This window comes from Balaenoptera acutorostrata, chromosome 8 (assembly GCF_949987535.1).
Source record: "Balaenoptera acutorostrata chromosome 8, mBalAcu1.1, whole genome shotgun sequence".
Classification (NCBI taxonomy): domain Eukaryota; kingdom Metazoa; phylum Chordata; class Mammalia; order Artiodactyla; family Balaenopteridae; genus Balaenoptera; species Balaenoptera acutorostrata.
The window spans coordinates 23,485,350-23,504,924 of NC_080071.1; the positions used below are offsets into that span (position 1 = coordinate 23,485,350).

The following is a 19,575-nucleotide window of genomic DNA, read 5'->3' on the forward strand; positions in this document are numbered from 1 at the left end:
TACATACATACCAAAACCTGCCTTGAGCCTTAAGTGTTATACTTCAAGTTTTTTATTTCCCTTATTGTAAGGGCACACATGCATCTCCTTTCCCCACTCAGAGTAAGCTCCTTAGTACCAAAGTGACTTTGTCAGAAAGGCCTTTAGCATAAGTCACATAATGGGCCATTAAAATCAGACACACAGGGGCTTCCCTGGTGGCGCAGTGGTTGGGAGTCTGCCTGCCAATGCAGGGGACACGGGTTCGAGCCCTGGTCTGGGAAGATCCCACATGCCGCACGCAGAGCAGCTAGGCCCGTGAGCCACAATTACTGAGCCTGCGCGTTTGGAGCCTGTGCTCCACAACGGGAGAGGCCGCGACAGTGAGAGGCCTGCGCACCGCAGTGAGGAGTGGCCCCCGCTTGCCGCAGCTGGAGAAGGCCCTCACACAGAAACTAAGACCCAACACAGCCATAAATTAAAAAAAAAAAAAAAAAAAAAAAAAAAAATCAGACACACACACACACAGACACATGCAGTAATCTAGTGGCTGCTGTTGAGTTTGGAAAAGGGTCCAGACCCTCCTCCCATCAATGGTGTTTCTTCTTAATGGGGAGTGGAAGTGGAGGGCTGTTATCCATTCCTGCTTGTCTTCATTTAGGGCACTATACTACTTCAGAAATGATTTAATGATTTTAAATCTCAAAGCAAAGGGATTTGGGTTCAGCTTCCCTTCTTCCTAAGAAGCTCTTAGGATTCTATGTAAATGAGAGGATGAAAATGGATGCCCCTTAATTTCACTTTTCAACCTCATCTTAGCTCTGTGGTTTTGCATTGCCCCAAATAATTATTTTATCCTCTTTACTCAGAAGTGGGTACTTACTAAATATCCACATAATTACAGAACTGCACAAATGGATCTTTCTAGAAAGTGAACTCAGCCTTATTAAGGTAAATTGATCAGATTACTTATGGGTATACAAAATTGTCAACAACTTAAAAAGTAGGAAGTTCCATCTTTATGTACCCACCAGGTACCAGGCAGTGGTGTTCTGATAACCCTCCTTGCCTCTCTCCTCCCTGCTGTCTCCATAGCCTTAATTTGTAGCATATGCCAATTTTCATGGCTGCTTTCACATCACTGAAGTGTTTTCACTGTACACAGAGTTAGGAAGAGATGTGCACAACTAGCTCTGGCGAACTGGTGTAAGCCAGTTCCAGCACACCACTGCTGTCAGGTAAAGTCATTGTCTTCATCTAAAATTTCCTGTAAAATGTTAAAAAAAAAAGAGAAATGTTGTTTCTATAGCAGTATAAATGCATGTTTATTCATGAGCAATGAATAAAGCATTTAATAAATAAAGCATTCATTAAACTATGGATGTTTAAGGAAATAAAAATTCTGTTTACTTCCCGATAAAAATAAGGTACACGTATCTCTGGACCCTCTGTGTGCCTGTGCCTCCCTTCACAAGGCATGCTATCTATTTTTCACTTGCCAATACAAATCCTATCTTCCTCAAAGTTCTCTCTCCTTCTCTGAGCCAGTTTTTGAATTTTCCAGCCTACTCCAGCATAAAATGAGTAAAAAAGAGTTTGGATTTGTTGTCATTCATTTATTTATTCAACACTTATTGAGCTTTTAATATGCCAGGTACTGGGAATGTGAACATGATTAGACAGACCATATTACTGCCTATAGAGCCTATCATAGGCATTATTACCTGATTATACAATTAGCTATTTAATCAAAATTTTGAAAATTTTATAAGGAAATGTAAGGTGCTAAGAGAATGTATACTGACAATTGTATGTGATTAAATTAGATAGATTTGATACATCGGATTACATGGTGGCACGAAAGTCCCGAGAAGCAGTAGAGGGAAGAACCAGGGCACAAGCTCTCTCTAAGTCTTTGTATCACATGTGCTAATGTCCCAAAGATCAAGCCGGGGTTCAAGGGTTAGAAGAATAGATTCTACCATTTGATGGGAGAAGCTGCTAAAATATTGTGGCCGTTAAAAAAATCTGCAACACTATTATTTGTAAACATCTATGCAGAAATGCCAAGTATTTTCCATCTTTGCTTTCAGATGTTTTAATTGTTTCATTCCTTCAGTTTCACAGTTGAATTCCATCAACTGTCTTCATGGAAATCTGTTTTTCTCCTCAACAAGTCTTCAGCTTTTCCAGGCAACCCTTCTGTCCTTAATTACCACAGTTCCCAGAATGAGCCACTTTCTATATGTGTCTTTCAGATTAATACAAGGCAAAACTAAATCTGGAAAATTTTACAGTTTTAAATTTTTGCTTATTTTCTACCTATTTCCCTGAAGCAAAGTGGCAGGGCTGTTCAGAAATCATAATTTAATTAAAATGAGGTTGAGGAGATGGGGAGTACCACGTTGTCTTTTGCATTCATTTTTTAAAAGTATCCCAGAACATATGTTGATGTCTTTTCTCCCTCTTCCTTGTAAAAACAACAAAACATAAATGTTTTAAAATAATCGTGAAATTGCAAGCTTTTGTGATTATAAAAATACATTCTCTATCTCACCTTATTTTTCCCCTGCTCTAACATGCACCTCAGATTATCACCCAAAATTGTTCTTCTGTTTTTGTGCACATTATCTTCTTTTTCTAGATTTCCCACTCCTCTGCTGATCCAAAATCTATTTTGTTTAAGACTCAACTCAAGTCCTTCTCCCTGAAACCTTCCTTAATTGCCCAGGTTATCTTTGATTTCACTCTATTTATGAACTCCTACAGCATTTAATGCCTGATACAACACAAGAACATTAGCTTTAATGCAGATTGTTATTGTTTTCTGCTTCTTATTTGTATCATTTCTTGCTGTTTTCTTTGTTGAACTTGATTTTTGAGCAATTGAATGGCTATCTTATTTTAAGTGCAGGGATCATATCCTATAAGCATTTCTTATTATCCTGTTTCTTGACTAATTTGTATTAGCCTCCCTTTGAGCACTGTACACATCCAACATCGAGCTGTCTTACAGCCTATAAAAATGGGGAATTCTACTGTCTTTTCTTTTTTTTCTTAGAAGATATATATTATTAGGATTCATTCATTTAATCAAGAAATGTTGAGGCTTATTGTGCTCTAAGATGAAAGATAACACTGCTATTGCAAGATACACAGTAATTTAGTTACTATGTTTTGCTCAAGATAGTGTTATATACTTATAAGAAATAGTATTTTTTAAAATATGCCACAGTATCTTCTAAACTAGTAAATCTCAGAACTATGGTTCCTTTGATAAACAACTTTAGTACTTTTAAAACTTTTATTTTCTGTATAGAATAGTCACAGTCATGTGGCCCTTTGTTTTGTAATAATTAAAAATACGGCCCTAGGGTCAGGTGACTATGACCGGCATTGGTGTGACATTTTTATTCTTTCAGCAAAATAACACAAGAAACAACAGTGCAGTAAGTAGCCTAATAGTATCTCTTTGCAATGCACACATACGCTCACTTACACCCTCTAGGTCTCTTTTCTTTCTCTCCATTGCTGTCCCTCAGCAGAGAATTTCTCTTGGACTTAGAGTTCTTTGATATGTTATGATAAATGATGCCTTGTTGTGTTTTCTGACTCTGTTAGAGTCTCCATGGAATTAAAGATCACATGCTTATTTGGCTTAATGTACTTGACCTTTTCCCATGATTGACACGTCTAAATAAATGGCTGTAGCAACTCAGTAATTATGCACCAGCTGTGTATATTCATTTCACAGAAAAAACACACAGTTCTCTTCAAGAGTTGATAGCTGGACCCCTTCCCTGCCAGCTAAATAAAGGAGAGTAGTTAATTACTATTATTATTAATCATAGTAAGATTCCTTTCCATCCCCAAATGCATCTCTTTCCTCACTGCATTTTGTAAACAGTATACTATGACCACAGCTACATAAAGTGTTGTTTCAGTACTGGTATTTCTTATACAATAAAAATACTTACAATAATTCTGGACCTACTCGACAAGATAGTTCCACACAATTTGTGTCAAAAAATCCAGGATTTGTTAGCAAGATTTGTGTTCAGAAAGCCGTATTACCTTTAATGAACCCTTTGTTTTTCTAATGGGGAAACTGTATTTTCCCTCAACTGACATACAGGTAAATTCTGAATAAATTCTAAGATTCCGTGCTTCTTTCAAAAAAGTCTTTTCTCTTAACAGCACATTGTTCCATTCTCACTTATTCAAAATATGTTCATATCTAAATTATCTGTATTTTTATTAATTGGGGGTTTTATAAAATATGATATAAAGTTAATTCTTGTTGACCACTTTGACTAATTTAAGAAATGCTCATTTGAAAAGGTTCCTTCTTTAAACTAAATTTTTGGTCTTTATTTAGTATAAAATAAAAATTGTTCCCTATAAAATCTTGAAAAATAATTCCAGTTAGGTTTAATAACTGTCAATTCATTTCAGAACCATGACATTTATCATTGGTTCTTGAATTCTTCATGTTCTTAAGTGGCGTCTATTAAATTTTGGAAATAATATTGTAGGTAAATTTTATGATAACCTTAACCTAGAAATGTTATTTGTATACTGTTTTCCACAGGATCTAAGGTGATTCTCTAATTCCTTAGGCCAGGGTTATTATAGTTGGGCTTAGAAAAGTTGGCAATGTATAGAAAAGCAGGAAGACAATGAAATAGGACAGGAAATTTTATTTTGCCTTCATTCTTCTTTAAGCATCTGAAGGTGAGCAGCATGAAGGGGGAAGGGAACTAACACAAGTGTGAGTGTCTATCATGTGACAGGCGCCATGTTCAATATTTTATACCAGTTATATTATCTCATATAATCTTTGTAGAAAATCTCCTAAACATATTGATACATTTTTTAATACATATATTTATTTAATTTGTCCTAAAAGCAAGGATGAGGTTTCTGGATCAAAGGAGAACTGTTATTATTTCTTACAGCAATAACCACATTGCTTCTCCATGCCCCATTCTTCCCCTTCAGGGTAATGTGATGAGAACTTGGAGGTTATATGCACAGGAAGGGAGTCCCAAAATCATGAATCTGGGAATTTATATAGGAACTGCTATATAGCTGTCTCCTTTCCACTTTGAGAGGCAGGGAAATCTTTTCTCCCTTATGTAAACAAATAGCAGGGAAGACAAGGGGAAGGTCCCCAGTTAAACCCTTTGGAATACAAACCGGTAGCTCTGGGGCTTTATTATCTTTTGAAATGTAAACGTATAAATCTGGGTGATAAGTATCTATATCTCTTTGAAGGTCTCTATCTATTCAGTCAACCTTTAACTTCCAAAGCTTGTCCTTTAACCCAGGTTCCAGTTTTCTTTGCTTTATAAGTCTCTACCCATACAGAAGCATGAAAATATTTTCTCTGTAGTTTCATAGCCCTAAATTGTGGCAATTTCAGTATTGTTGCTATGAAATTTGTGGCCATTAGCTTTGTTTCCATTCTTAAGTCTCTTAGTGTATTTAGTAGCATAATGCATCATTACGTCTATTGTCTATGTATTTTACTTAAAGTATCATCTCTGTGTGAAGATTTATATATGCAATAAAAATTTATTAAGCACCAAGAACTATCAAGCACTGTTCTAGATACTTGGGATACATCAGTGAACAAGTTAAAAATCGCTGCTGTTCTGAAATTTAAAAACTTTTGGGAGAAGCTAGAAATTAAACTCTAAGCATAATAAGTAAAAAACTTATTATGGAAAGTTCCTGGGTGGCAGCGGGAATGCCAAGGAAGCCAGTATGGCTAGAGTGAAGTGGAGTGATGGGGAGACCAGCAGGAGAGGAGATGGAAGAGATGACAGGAATGAGACATGCAGATCGCAGAGGACCTCAAAGAGCATTAGGGAAACCTTGGCCTTTTCTCTGAGTGAAATAGGGTAACATTAGAAGGTTTAGCTGAAGAATGACATAATCTGACTTGTCTTTTCAGAGGGCCACACTGACTGCTGTGTTTAGGACAGATTGTAGGGGCTAAAGTAGACTCAAGAAGACCTGTCTGGAGGCTAATGCAGTAATTCAGGTTGGGTGTCATGTGGCCCTGACCAGTGCGGTGAAGTGAAATAATAAGCAGACAAATTTTGGATATATTTTGAAAGTTGATCCAACAGAGTTTCTGATGGATTGGTTGTAGGCTTAAGAGAAAAAGAGAAGTCTAAAGTGATTCCAAGGTTTTTGTTCTGAGCAACTAGAAAAATGTTTTATCATCAACTGAAATGGACAAGATTGGGAGGGAGCAGTTTATTGGAGGGGGTTGGGCTGGGGAAGATGAGGAGTTTAGTCCTGAACCTGTTGATTTTGAGATGTCTTTTAGACACGCAGTGGAGGTGTCAGGTAAGCAGATGGGTATGCCAGTTCGGAGTTTGGGAAAGAGGTTTGAGCTGGAGATAGAAAATTGGGAGCTGCCCACACGTAGGTCGTATTAGGGACAGATTTAGGCTTTGTGGGGCCTAAAGCGTATACAATTTTGAGGGTTCTCTAAGAGAAAGAATTCAAAATTTGAATTCAAATTATGTACAAAGGTGAATATTTATTTATAATGAGAAAAATCAAAGCAAATACTTATTTGGAAACTGATAAATAGCACAAAATCATAATATTTGGAGAAATAGCATAATATTTTAAATAACTTCCTGACATACCTCTGTAATATAACTTCCTGACATACCTCTGTAATATTTTCTCCCTACATTATTGACCTTTAATGTCAAGGATTTTAAAATATTATTTTCTGTTGAGAATATGGAAAATTAATTCTGTCTTTATCATGATTAAATTTTTTTTATTAATGATAGTCTAGAAAGGTTTTTTTCATCTTTACAACTTATTTACAATTTCATGAAAATTTTCAGAGTTGTCTTAAAATTTAAAACTTCTATCAAGCTTCTTGCATATATTACCTGAAAGATTTGGAAGAATTTTCCAAAGACTAAGTCTGGCCCTATGCAATTGAAACCTTGCTTCTTTTCCACTATCCACATGTTTCCAATACTAGGCAAATTGTGATTCCTTTGCATATTGTCACACCGCTTCCGCCCTGAACACTTGTGTCACAATGACAGGTGAGTTTATCACAGTGGGTACTAGACCACTGGAAACTATTTCTACTTCAGGATAGTCAGGATAGCTAACAATAATTTACTCATATATGGAAGTGATTGTGAATCACATAAATATGTTCATTTAAACCCAACCTAAATATATCTCCAACTCTGTTTCCTCTTAGTTTCCCAAAAATGTTCATAGACACACAAGTGCCCCCGCCACCATGAAGGTATCTTATATTTACAAATTTTCCTAAAATATATGACCATGAAAACACAGTTTTTTAAAAAATTAAAAGACTTTACTTTCGACAGCAGTTTTAGGTTTGGGGAGATTGCACATAAAGTACAGAGTTCCCATATGCTCCTTTTCTCCCCTGCACGTAGTTTCCCTATTATAAACATTTTACATTAGTGTAGTACATTTGTTACCATTGATGAAACAATATTAATAGATTATTATTACTAAACTCCATAGTTGACATTTGGATTTACTCTTTGTTTTGTATTTCTATGGGTTTTGACAAATGTATAATACTTCATATCTACCATTACAGTATCATACAGCGTAGTGTCACTTCTCTTAAAATGCCCTGTGTTCCACCTATTCATCCCTAACCCCACTCCTTGAACCCTCAGAATCTCTGATTTATTTTATTTTATTTATTTATTTATTTATTTATTTATTTATTTATGGCTGTGTTGGGTCTTCGTTTCTGTGCAAGGGCTTTCTCTAGTTGCGGCAAGTGGGGGCCACTCTTCATCACGGTGCGCGGGCCTCTCACTATTGCGGCCTCTCTTGTTGCGGAGCACAAGCTCCAGACGCGCAGGCTCAGTAGTTGTGGCTCACAGGCCTAGTTGCTCCGTGGCATGTGGGATCTTCCCAGACCAGGGCTCGAACCCGTGTCCCCTGCATTGGCAGGCAGATTCTCAACCACTGCGCCACCAGGGAAGCCCTCTGATGTTTTTAATTGTCTCTATAGTTCTACCCTTTCCAGAATGTCATACTGGTTAACATCTTAGAGTATGTAGCTTTTTCATTGACTTCTTTCACTTATCAATATGCATTTAAGGTTCCTCCATGTCTTTTTTCGTTGTTGTTGATTAATACTCCATTGTATGGATGTACCACAGTTTGTTTATTCATTCACCTATTAAAGGACATCTTGGTTGTTTCCCATTTTTGACAATTATGAATAAAGCTGCTACAAACATTTGTGTGCAGGTTTTTGTGTGGGCATTAGTTTTCAACTCACTGGAACAAATGCCTAGTGAGGAAATTAGTATTTAGATTAGGATCTAGACACAGACCTTACACCTTTCACAAAAATTAACTGAAAAGTAATCATTTACCTAAATGTAAAACAAAATTATACAACTTCTAGAAGATAACATAGGAGAAAATCTAGGTGACCTTGAATTTGGTGATGACTTTTTATATACAGCATCATACAGCACAATCCATGAAAGAAAAATTGATAAATTGGACTTCTTTAAAATTTAAACTTCTGCTCTGTGAAAGACACTGTTATAGGATTGAAAAGATAAGCCACAGACTGGGAGAATACTCTTGCAAAATATACCTAATGAAGGGCTGTTATCCAAAATACACAAAGAACTCTTAAAATTCAACAATAAGGAAACAAATAATCCAATTACAAAATAGGAAAAGATCTGAACAGACATCGCAGCAAAGAAGATGTACAGATGGTAAATAAGCATATGAAAAGATGCTCAACATCATGTGTCATTAGGAAATTGCAAATTAAAACAATGAGATACCATTACACATCTATTAGAATGGCTAAAATCCAAAACATTGACATCACCAAATGTTGGCAAGGATGTGGTACAACAGGAACCCTCATTCTTTGCTCTCGGAATGTAAAATGGTACAGCCACTTTGAAAGATAGTCTGATAGTTTCTAACAGAGGTAAACATAAGCTTACCATATAATCCAGCAATTATAGTCATAGTGTTTACCCAAATGAGTCTTTACTTTTTAACCAGCTCTGCAAGATTCTGCCTCAGGAAATTCCTTCAGGCTGGTCTTCCTTGCATTTAATGTTCTCAAGACATGAGTTCAGCTGTGTTGTCTTGGCATCCTCTTCCTATCTGAATATATTTGGATATAGTTTCAGATTGTTTATTTTAACCTTGACTTGGCAACTTCTTAGGATGTTACTTCTGGCAATTGCCCATCAGATTCACATTCCACAAACAAAGGCAATATTCACTATTCCCAACCAGACCCTCTGGACTTGCCAGCCTGGTGCATGGTGCTCCTTACCTTTGTCTGTCCAGGAATGGTTATCTTAATTAGTAATTGTTAGAAACCTTTGCAATCTTTAAAGTTTAGCTCTAGGAAATAGTCACTGTCTAAACTTCCTCAATTTTTATCCATTTCCCTATCCACTGAAACTGCTCTCAAGAAAGTTACAGATAAACATTAATTTACAACTGTAATGGCAAATTTTTAGTATTAATCTTGTTTGATTCCTTTATAGCATATAAACTGGTAACTGAACCTGTCTTAAAACTCTTTTCCTTTAGTTTCTTTAAAAATTTTTTAAATTGTGAAATGAAGCATACATCCAGAAAAGTGCAGAAAGCTTATGTACAAAGTTTAATAAACATTTTTAAAGCAAAAACTTGTATTATGAAACAGAACATTTTTAGCACCCCAGAAGCTCCTCATGTGCCTCTCCCCAGTCACAACGCCTATTCTTCTTTATGCCAGAAATAACAAATATTCTGACTTTCCTATTGAGTATGCATGCTGTGTATGCATCCTTGAACAATGTATTTTAGTTATTCTATTTTTAAATCTTTATAAAGGGAATTATATATTTTTCCTCAATATTATGTTTGTGAATATATATATATGTGTATATATGTGTATATATATATGTGTGTGTGTGTGTGTGTGTGTGTGTGTATGTATATATCACATCTCTAGCCATTCATCTGTTGATGGACACTTAGGTTGCTTCCATATCTTGGCAATTGTAAATAATGCTGGTTATTTTTCTTTCAAGTTTTTCTGTATATATTTTAGGTTGTTCAAGTTCTGTTAAAATAATGATGTTGGAAATTTGCAGTTTTGTCGAGTATATAGATTAATGCATGTCTGTTTCGGGGGATGGGTTCACATCTTCTCACTGATTCTAATACATATGTCTAGAGGACACCCAGAGCAATATATCACACTGTGAATGCTGCTTTTTACATAAGTTGGAAAGGCTGAAACCTGCTGATTTGTAAGAATAAAATAATGTCTTATTCATATTTGTATCCCTGATACCCAGCACAGTACCACTCAATAAATTGTTCATTTCAGTAAACATTTGTTAGGCATCTGCTGTATGCCAGGCACTGTGCAAGGTGCTAAAGATACAAAATGACTAACACATGGGCCTTCCCTAAGAAAGATTCATAAGAAAACTACTTGTAAGCAAACAACTACAATCAAGAGTTACTGTGCTTTGGTGTATATGATTAAGCACTAGAGGATCCTAAGCAGGAAAATGGTCATCTGTATTTAGACTGAGGAGGTATGCAAAATTTCATAGATCGCATAATCCTTGAACTGAGACTTGGGAGGTGAGTTAGGTATGCATCAGATAATCAGGAAAGACAAAGATATTTCATACAGTTGGAAGAATAAGAGCAACATTAAGTAAAAGAGAGACTTGAGAACACCTGGCAATTCAGGAATGAAAGGGCACACACTGGCTTACAGTAAGTGTGGCAGAGTGGATTTAGAAGCCTGCCTGGAGAAATAGGCAGATGTCAGATATTGTTTGGCTTTATAGAGTACAAAACTTTATCATATAGGCAACAGAAAGCAATGAATGAGTTTAAAGCAGGGAAGTAATGTAGGCAGATTTGCATTTTGGAAAAAAAAAGCCATCAATATTCAGGATGGATTAAGTGGGACAAGAATGGAATTAGAAAAGATAATGCTAGGGAGAATGTTCTAATAGTCCTGGTGAGACATGAGGGTCCAAATTAAGACAGCAGCACTAGGGATATTGAAGAGAGCATGGATTCAAGAGATGTAAAAGAGGACCTAGTGACAAATTGGATGTGCTTTGAGATGACTGGATAGATGATGCATTTACTGAGATAAATGATAGATACTTGGGGGACAAAGAAAAGGATGAGTTCCATGGACATGTTGACTTTGACATGCCTGTGGGAAGGATGTTTAGGTAAATATGTCTAATAGGTGGATGGATGGATATATAAGTCTGCAGTCTAAGAAAAAGATCTGGTGTCAAGTCCTAGGGATCCCAATCTTGAATGAATAAACAGAAGAAAAGCCAGAAAAGGAAACAAATATGAGAAGAAAAAAAAAGGAGGAGGAGGAGGAAGACCAAGAGAAATTTAAATCATAGAGAAAAGAATGGTCAATGGTATTAAGTGCCACAGAAAGAAACGGTAGAGCTGAAAAAAACTCCCACGGGATTTGGCATTACTAGGACCTTGGTGAAATCTGTTTTATTAGAGATAGTGATGGTTTCACAGAGTTAACCGTGAAGGGAAGGGAACTGGTGAGATAACTAGTTAGTTGAGTGTTAAGGAGAAAATAGAACAAAAAAAAATGTTAATGAAAAAAGTATAATTATAAACTATGGGGAATAGACACAGAGAGATTTTTATGATAGCTAATAAATTAATGGTGGTTATAAAATATAGTATAACCAAATAATTAGTATTGTAGATGTTTATGATAGACCCGTGTGCCAAAGTACAGTGCCAAGCCCCAAGTTTATCACATTATAAATACTCAAAAACTATCTCCTGAATTGAATTGGATTGGGTTTCCCTTAACATGTAAATAATCATCTTCTGCGCCTTAGAATAATTTAGAGTTTAATTTGTGTATTTACTTCTGATGAAGGTCATCGGACACTATTTATTGGAGTTCACGTGCCCCTGGGAGGAAGAAAAAGCCATCGACGTCACAGGCATCGTGGTCATAAACACAGAAAGAGAGACAGAGAGAGAGATTCGGGACTAGAGGATGGCAGAGAGTCACCTTCCTTTGGTAAGAATCTGTCTCTTTGTTTTACTTAAATTTATGATTGTAATATTATACTTGTTTGTACAATCCATAATTAGCAGTAATACCTCACTCATAAAGTTGTTTATACCTTTATAAAAGATTTGGGCAGATACCTCACTCATAAAGTTGTTTATAACTTTATAAAAGATTTGGGCAGATTGGGGAGAAGTGGGAGAGAGAATGTTTAATCTTTATTTTTCTCTTGTGCATCTGCTTTGTGAAGGTGAGGATTGGCTTAGTTTTGTGATGGAGGAAATACACTTAAGTAGTAGAACTTAGTTGTATTAACTCTTGATAATTTGTACACATAATAGTCATTGCTCTAAGTAGTTTGAAAATCCAAGGGGAAATGCCTCTATTAAGTTCCCAGTTACACTATTGTTGATGCTCCCCAAATTTCACTCTTAGGATGTGAACTTTCTACTGTTTTGAATATTCTTCTTTTAAAAGTATACAATTGACCCTTGAACAACTCAGGTTTGAGCTGGGAAGGTCTACTTATACATGAATTTTTTTCAATAGTAAATACTACAGCACTACATTATCCATGGTTGGTTGAATCCATGGATGTGGAACCGGATACAACTGACTATAAATTATACATGGATTTTCAACTGTGAGGAGGGTCAGTGCCCCTAATCCCCACATTGTTCAAGGGTCAACTATATATAGAATATCAAAGTATAGTGATATGGAAGTTGTTAACAATTCCTGAGTGCCGTGAGAGCCTATGTACATGACATAATTAAGAACCTGACTTTCAGTTTCCTGACCTTCCCACGTCCTATGACCTCCTTCACTGCACCTTGTTCACTTACTCATTCATTTTGTTCTCTGACCACAGCTTCACTCCTTACTTGCTTGTTCAACTACTTGACCTCTCTACTTTTTTTTCTATCCATGTTATCTTTATTTCCTGATCCTATTCTGATTTCATAGCCTGTAATTTTAGTAGTACTTTTGCTAATATTCTAAATGCCTTAATTTCCCCGTTTTAGTTTTATTCATACTTTCACCCCCATTTTAAAAACCAGATTTATGTTAGGTTCTTCCATGTCCCTACTTTCTCCCTGCCTTTCCAAGTAGGCATGCTCTTCAGGACATAGTCATTCAACCGGGCAGGTTGTAACCATTTAAGTTCATTACTCAAGTAGGAATTCCCTGGCAGTCCAGTGGTTAGGACTTGGCACTTTCACTCCCAGGGCCGGGTTCGATCCCTGGTCAGGGAACTAAGATCCCTCAAGCCTCATGTTGTGGCCAAGAAAGAAAAAAAAAAAACCCCAAAAGTAAATAAATAAATTCATTACTCAAGTGGACCTTCAACACCTCCTCCCAATTCTATTGAATGTTTTCAATTTTTGAAATAAGTATTTTTCAATCTTCTTCACCATTTTCCAACACCCCCCTTTTCACGGTCACCTAGCAGATGCTTTCTACTTCAAAAGGAAAATATGTCACCAGAAAGAATTAACTCAACTTCCCTCCTATGAAACATACAAACATAAACATATACCTACATCTGCAACTGTTTTTTCCTCATAATGCAATAAGGAAGTTTTCTTTTCAATTATGTTTATCTCCTATTCCCTCCCACCTTGAAATTTACACAATTTATAATCTAGTTGACTTCTTCTTCTCAACTGGATTATTCTCATCATCTATCCTTGCAGCTGCCTCAAACCCACATTTCCCCATTCAGTTGTATTCAGATATAAGGTAAGTTAGCATATGAAGTTTGGGCGAACAATTTTACTTTTAATACTCCATAGATATTGCTTTATTTAATATCTGGTTTTGCTAAGTATTGAAGAAAAATTTGTCTCTCTGTTTTTTCATTTTTTAAGTTTATGTCTTTTAAGCTTGAATGCTTATAGACATTTTTTTGTGTCCCTTTATTTAAGAAAACTTGCTAAGATAGACCTTATGGTGAGTACGTTAAAAAGCATTTCCAGTCTGCATACACTGATATTTTTCCACTGAGAGAATATTTTCCTGTCTTATCTGATTCTGTTCCACTTACTTTGGTCTCTTCTTTGTGAATTATATCTGCATGTTGGATTTATGATATCTGCTTGTTGTCCTTTTTTTGGTAGCTTAAAGTTAGTCTGTCATTATTCATTTGATTATCTGCAGTATCGGTTCTGCATTTTACTACTTCTATTAGGGGTTTTGATTTTGCTGTTGCATCTTTAGTTTTCTTAAATTTCTTTCTTATCTCATCTGATTTTCTTTACATTTCCTCCTGTCCTTTCCTAATTAGTATTTTTTTTTCCTGCTTGATAAAGTCTGTGTTTTTAGTCTATTGATGATTCCCACTATTTCTGGACATTTTCTTTTGATTCTGAAGTAGATAATTTTCAGAGGTATGATCTTCTTTTGGGCCATCAAGATTATTTTGACTTTCCATTGATTTATAGTATTTTTACAGGCTGCCAGTTTTTTTATTTTTACTCACCTTTTTCCAAGGCAAAATATATCCATACTATTTCTGTCCAGCTATATCCTAAGGTGGCTTAGAGAGGCACTGCCATTAGTGTGCTCTTTGTCTCCATCGCTGTGTATAGTTATGGGCATCAAACTTCCCCAAACACCATGTACTTCTGCCAGAGGTAGAATGATTGATGGGAGTGTGTAAAGAAAAATACTCTGTGTATCCTGCACCAGCATGATAGAAGGATGGTCATCTTTGAGTCAGTGGGCAGAAGGGGAGGTGTGAAAGTGTCCCCCACGTTTTCAGGGTTTTTTGTTTCATGAAGTTGAGTCTGGGAGTATAACAAAGAGACAACTGGGTAGACTTCTCTTACTCCAGTTTCATCTGTTTATAGTTAGGAGAGACTCCCTCTTAGACTCTGGGAATGGAATATCTGTTGGAATAAGCTTTAATGGTTACTTTGAGTTTCTTAAATGCTTCTAGTATTTGAGAAAATAAGCAACATTCACATTAACTTAGAAATATTCAGTAAACAAACAAAATAAGCTTGTTCCCTCTGCCTCTGTCATGTTATTCTTTTTTCCATAGCTGGATATATTATGTCAGTTTTTCTAGAACAGTGGTTCTCAACCTTGCCTACACCTGGGAGATTTAAAAACATTTTGATGGCCAAATCCCATACCAGTCAGAATCTCTGTGGGTGGGACCCAAGCACAGGTATTTTTAAAAAGTACCCCAGGTGATTCAACTGTGCAACCAAGGTTGAGATCCAGTGTTCTAGAAACTTTGCTATTCAGAGTGTGGTCCATCACAATGCTATGAGACTAGTTATCAGTTACAGGAAAAAAACTGTAAAAAATACAAACACATGGAGTCTAAACAATATGCTACTAAATAGCCAAGAGATCACTGAAGAAATCAAAGAGGAAATCAAAAAAATCTAGAAACAAATGACAATGAAAACACGATGACCCAAAACCTATGGGATGCAGCGAAAGCAGTTTAAGAGGGAAGTTTATAGCAATACAATCCTACCTCAAGAAACAAGAAACATCTCAAATAAACAACCTAACTGTACATCTAAAGCAGTTAGAGAAAGAACAACAAAAAACCCTAGAATTAGCAGAAAGAAAGAAATCATAAAGATCAGATCAGAAATAAATGAAAAAGATATGAAGGAAACAATAGCAAAGATCAATAAAACTAAAAGCTGGGTCTTTGAGAAGATAAACAAAATCGATAAACCGTTAGCCAGACACATCAAGAAAAAAAGGGAGAAGACTCAAATCGACAGAATTAGAAATGAAACAGGAGAAGTAACAACTGACACTGCAGGAATACAAAGGATCATGAGAGATTACTATAAGCAACTGTACACCAATAAAATGGACAACCTGGAAGAAATGGACAAATTCTTAGAAAAGTGCAACTTTCTGAGTCTGAAACAGGAGGAAATAGAAAATATAAACAGACCAATCACAAGCACTGAAATTGAAACTGTGATTGATTAAAAATCTTCCAACAAACAAAAGCCCAGGACCAGATGGCTTCACAGGTGAATTCTATCAAAAATTTAGAGAAGAGCTAAAACCTATCCTTCGCAAACTTCCAAAATATAGCAGAGGGAGGAACACTCCCAAACTCATTCTATGAGGCTACCATCACCCTGATACCAAATCCAGACAAAGATGTCACACACAAAAAATTACAGGCCAATATCACTGATGAACATAGATGCAAAAATCCTCAACAAAATACTAGCAGACAGAATCCAACAGCACATTAAAAGGATCATACACCATGATCAAGTGGGATTTACCCCAGGAATGCAAGGATTCTTCAATATACGCAAATCAATCAATGTGATACACCATATTAACAAATTGAAGGATAAAAACCATATGATAATCTCAATAGATGCAGAAAAAGCTTTTGACAAAATTCAACACCCATATATGATAAAAACTCTCCAGGCATAGAGGGAACCTACCTCAACATAATAAAGGCCATATATGACAAACCCACAGACAACATTGTTCTCCATGGTGAAAAACTGAAACCATTTCCTCTAAGATCAGGAACAAGACAAGGTTGCCCACTCTCACCACGATTATTCAACATAGTTTTGGAAGTTTTAGCCACAGCAATCAGAGAAGAAAAAGAAAAGGAATCCAAATAAGAAAAGAAGAAGTAAAGCTGTCACTGTTTGCAGATGACATGATACTATACATAGAGAATCCTAAAGATGCCACCAGAAAACTACTAGAGCTAATCAATGAATTTGGTAAAGTATCAGGATACAAAACTGATGCACAGAAATCTCTTGCATTCTTATACACTAACTACAAAAACTCTGAAAGAGAAATTAAGGAAACATTTCCCATTTACCACTAAAACAAAAATAATAAAATACCTAGGAATAAACCTACCTAAGGAGGCAAAAGACCTGTATGAAGAAAACTATAAGACACTGATGAAAGAAATTAAAGATGATACAAACAGATGGATAGATATACCATGTTCTTGGATTAGAAGAATGAACATTGTGAAAATGACGATACTACCCAAAGCAATCTACAGATTCAATACAATCCCTATCAAATTACCAATGGCATTTTTCACAGAACTAGAACAAAAATTTCACCATTTGTTTGGAAACACAAAAGACCCCAAATAGACAAAGCAATCTTGAGAAAGAAAAACGGAGCTGGAGGAATCAGGCTGCCTGACTTCAGACTATACTATAACGCTACAGTAATCAAGACAGTATGTTGATTTTGTGCCAGTAGGCACAAAAACAGAAATATAGATCAATGGTACAGGATAGAAAGCCCAAAGATAAAACCATGCACATATGGTCACCTTATTTTTGATAAAGGGGGCAAGAATATACAATGGAGAAAAGACAGCCTCTTCAATAAGTGGTGCTGGGAAAACTGGACAGCTACATGTAAAAGAATGAAATTAGAACACTCCCTGACACCATACAGAAAAATAAACTCAAAATGGATTAAAGACCTAAATATAAGGCCAGACACTATAAAACTCTTAGAGGAAAACATAGGCAGAACACTCTATGACATAAATCACAGCAAGAGCCTTTTTCACCCACCTCCTAGATAAATGGAAATAAAAACAAAATAAACAAATGAGACCTAAGGAAACTTAAAAGCTTTTGCACAGCAAAGGAAACCATAAATAAGACGAAAAGACAACCCTCAGAATGGGGGAAAATATTTGCAAACGAAGCAACTGACAAAGGATTAATCTCCAAAATATACAAGCAGCTCATGCAGCTCAATATGAAAAAAACAAACAACCCAATCCAAAAATGGGCCAAAAACCTAAATAGACATTTCTCCAAAGATGATATACAGATTGCCAACAAACACATGAAAGGATGCTCAACATCACTAATCATTAGAGAAATGCAAATCAAAACTGCAATGAGGTATCACCTCACACCAGTCAGAATGGCCTTCATCAAAAAATCTACAAACAAGAAATGCTGGAGAGGGTATGGAGAAGAGGGAACCCTCTTGCACTGTTGGTGGGAATGTAAATCAATACAGCCACTATGGAGAAAAGTATGGAGGTTCCTTAAAAAACTAAAAATAGAACTACTGTACAACCCAGAAATCCCACTACTCAGCATATACCCTGTGAAAACCATAATTCCAAAAGAGTCATGTACCACAGTGTTCATTGCAGCTCTATTTACAATAGCCAGGACATGGAAGCAACCTAAGTGTCCATCGACAGATGAATGGATAAAGAAGATGTGGCACATATATACAATGGAATATTACTCAGCCGTAAAAAGAAATGAAATTGAGTTATTTGTAGTGAGGTGGATGGACCTAGAGTCTGTCATACAGAGTGAAGTGAAAGAGAAAAACAAATACTGTATGCTAACACATATATATGGATTCTAAAAAAAAAAAGTGGTTCTGACGAACCTAGGGGCAGGACAGGAATAAAGATGCAGAAGTAGAGAATGGGCTTGAAGGCACGGGGAGGGGGAAGGGTAAGCTGGGATGAAGTGAGAGAATAGCATTGACATATATACACTACCAAATGTAAAATAGATAGCTAGTGGGAAGCAGCCGCATAGCACAGGGAGATCAGCTCGGTGCTTTGTGACCACCTAGAGGGGTGGGATAGGGAAGGTGGGAGGGAGACGCAAGAGGGAGGGGATATGGGGATATGTGTATACATATAGCTGATTCACTTTGTTATACAGCAGAAACTAACACAACATTGTAAAACAATGATACTCCAATAAAGATGTTTAAAAAAATGAAAGACACTGGAGCAGGAATAGCACAAATACCTATTATGGTTGGACTCAAGTAGCAGAAGTGGGAGAAGTGGCTGGACTAAAACAAAAGGGAGTGGTAAGGATATGATGAATGAGGGTGCAAACTGTGTAATGGCATTCATGGTCAAAAACATTTATACTACTGCTCTTTATAAAGAAAATAGTTCAGAGTCAGCTGGAAGGCTGGGACTCAATAACAAGGGATTAAGTAGAAGAAAAGAGAATTTTAAAATGTACTTATCGAATAAAGAATGTTAAATATTAAAAAGAAAAAAAGTGTGGCCCATGAGCCAGCAATATTAGCATCACATTTGAGCTTGTTAGAAATACAGACTCTCAGGCCCCATCCCAGACCTCTTGAATCAGAATCTGTGTATTAACAATAACTTTTGGTAACTTATATGCACATTAAATTGGACAAACTCTAGAATATTGCTTGTCAAATCTTGTTGCATGTTAGACACATCTGAGGAGCTTCTAAAAAATATTGATGCTCAAAGGCTTTTATTTAATTAATCTTGGGTGTTTTCCTAGGTCATGGTATTTTTAAAAAGTATCCCAGGTGATTTAATATCCAGCTAGGATCAAGAGCCATTGATCTATCTCAAGAAAGTCCTGCCTCTTTAATTTGGGAAACTTGGCAATAAGCCAGGTAGCCCAGATTCTCCCACTGATGTGTCAGCCACTATTTTTGGATGCCAC

The 19,575-nt window shown here is 36.2% G+C and overlaps 1 protein-coding gene across 7 annotated transcripts in view; it reads left to right on the plus strand.

The window, feature by feature from the left end:
* The window catches only part of SLC4A10 (solute carrier family 4 member 10), a 310,427-nt gene that overhangs the window by 127,401 nt on the left and 163,451 nt on the right, over nt 1-19,575 (plus strand). For all 7 annotated transcript variants that reach the window (XM_057551625.1, XM_057551622.1, XM_057551624.1 and 4 more), the window contains exon 3: nt 11,957-12,103. In XM_057551625.1, the coding sequence (XP_057407608.1) occupies nt 11,957-12,103 (147 nt within the window). The remainder of the gene's footprint in view (nt 1-11,956; nt 12,104-19,575) is intronic.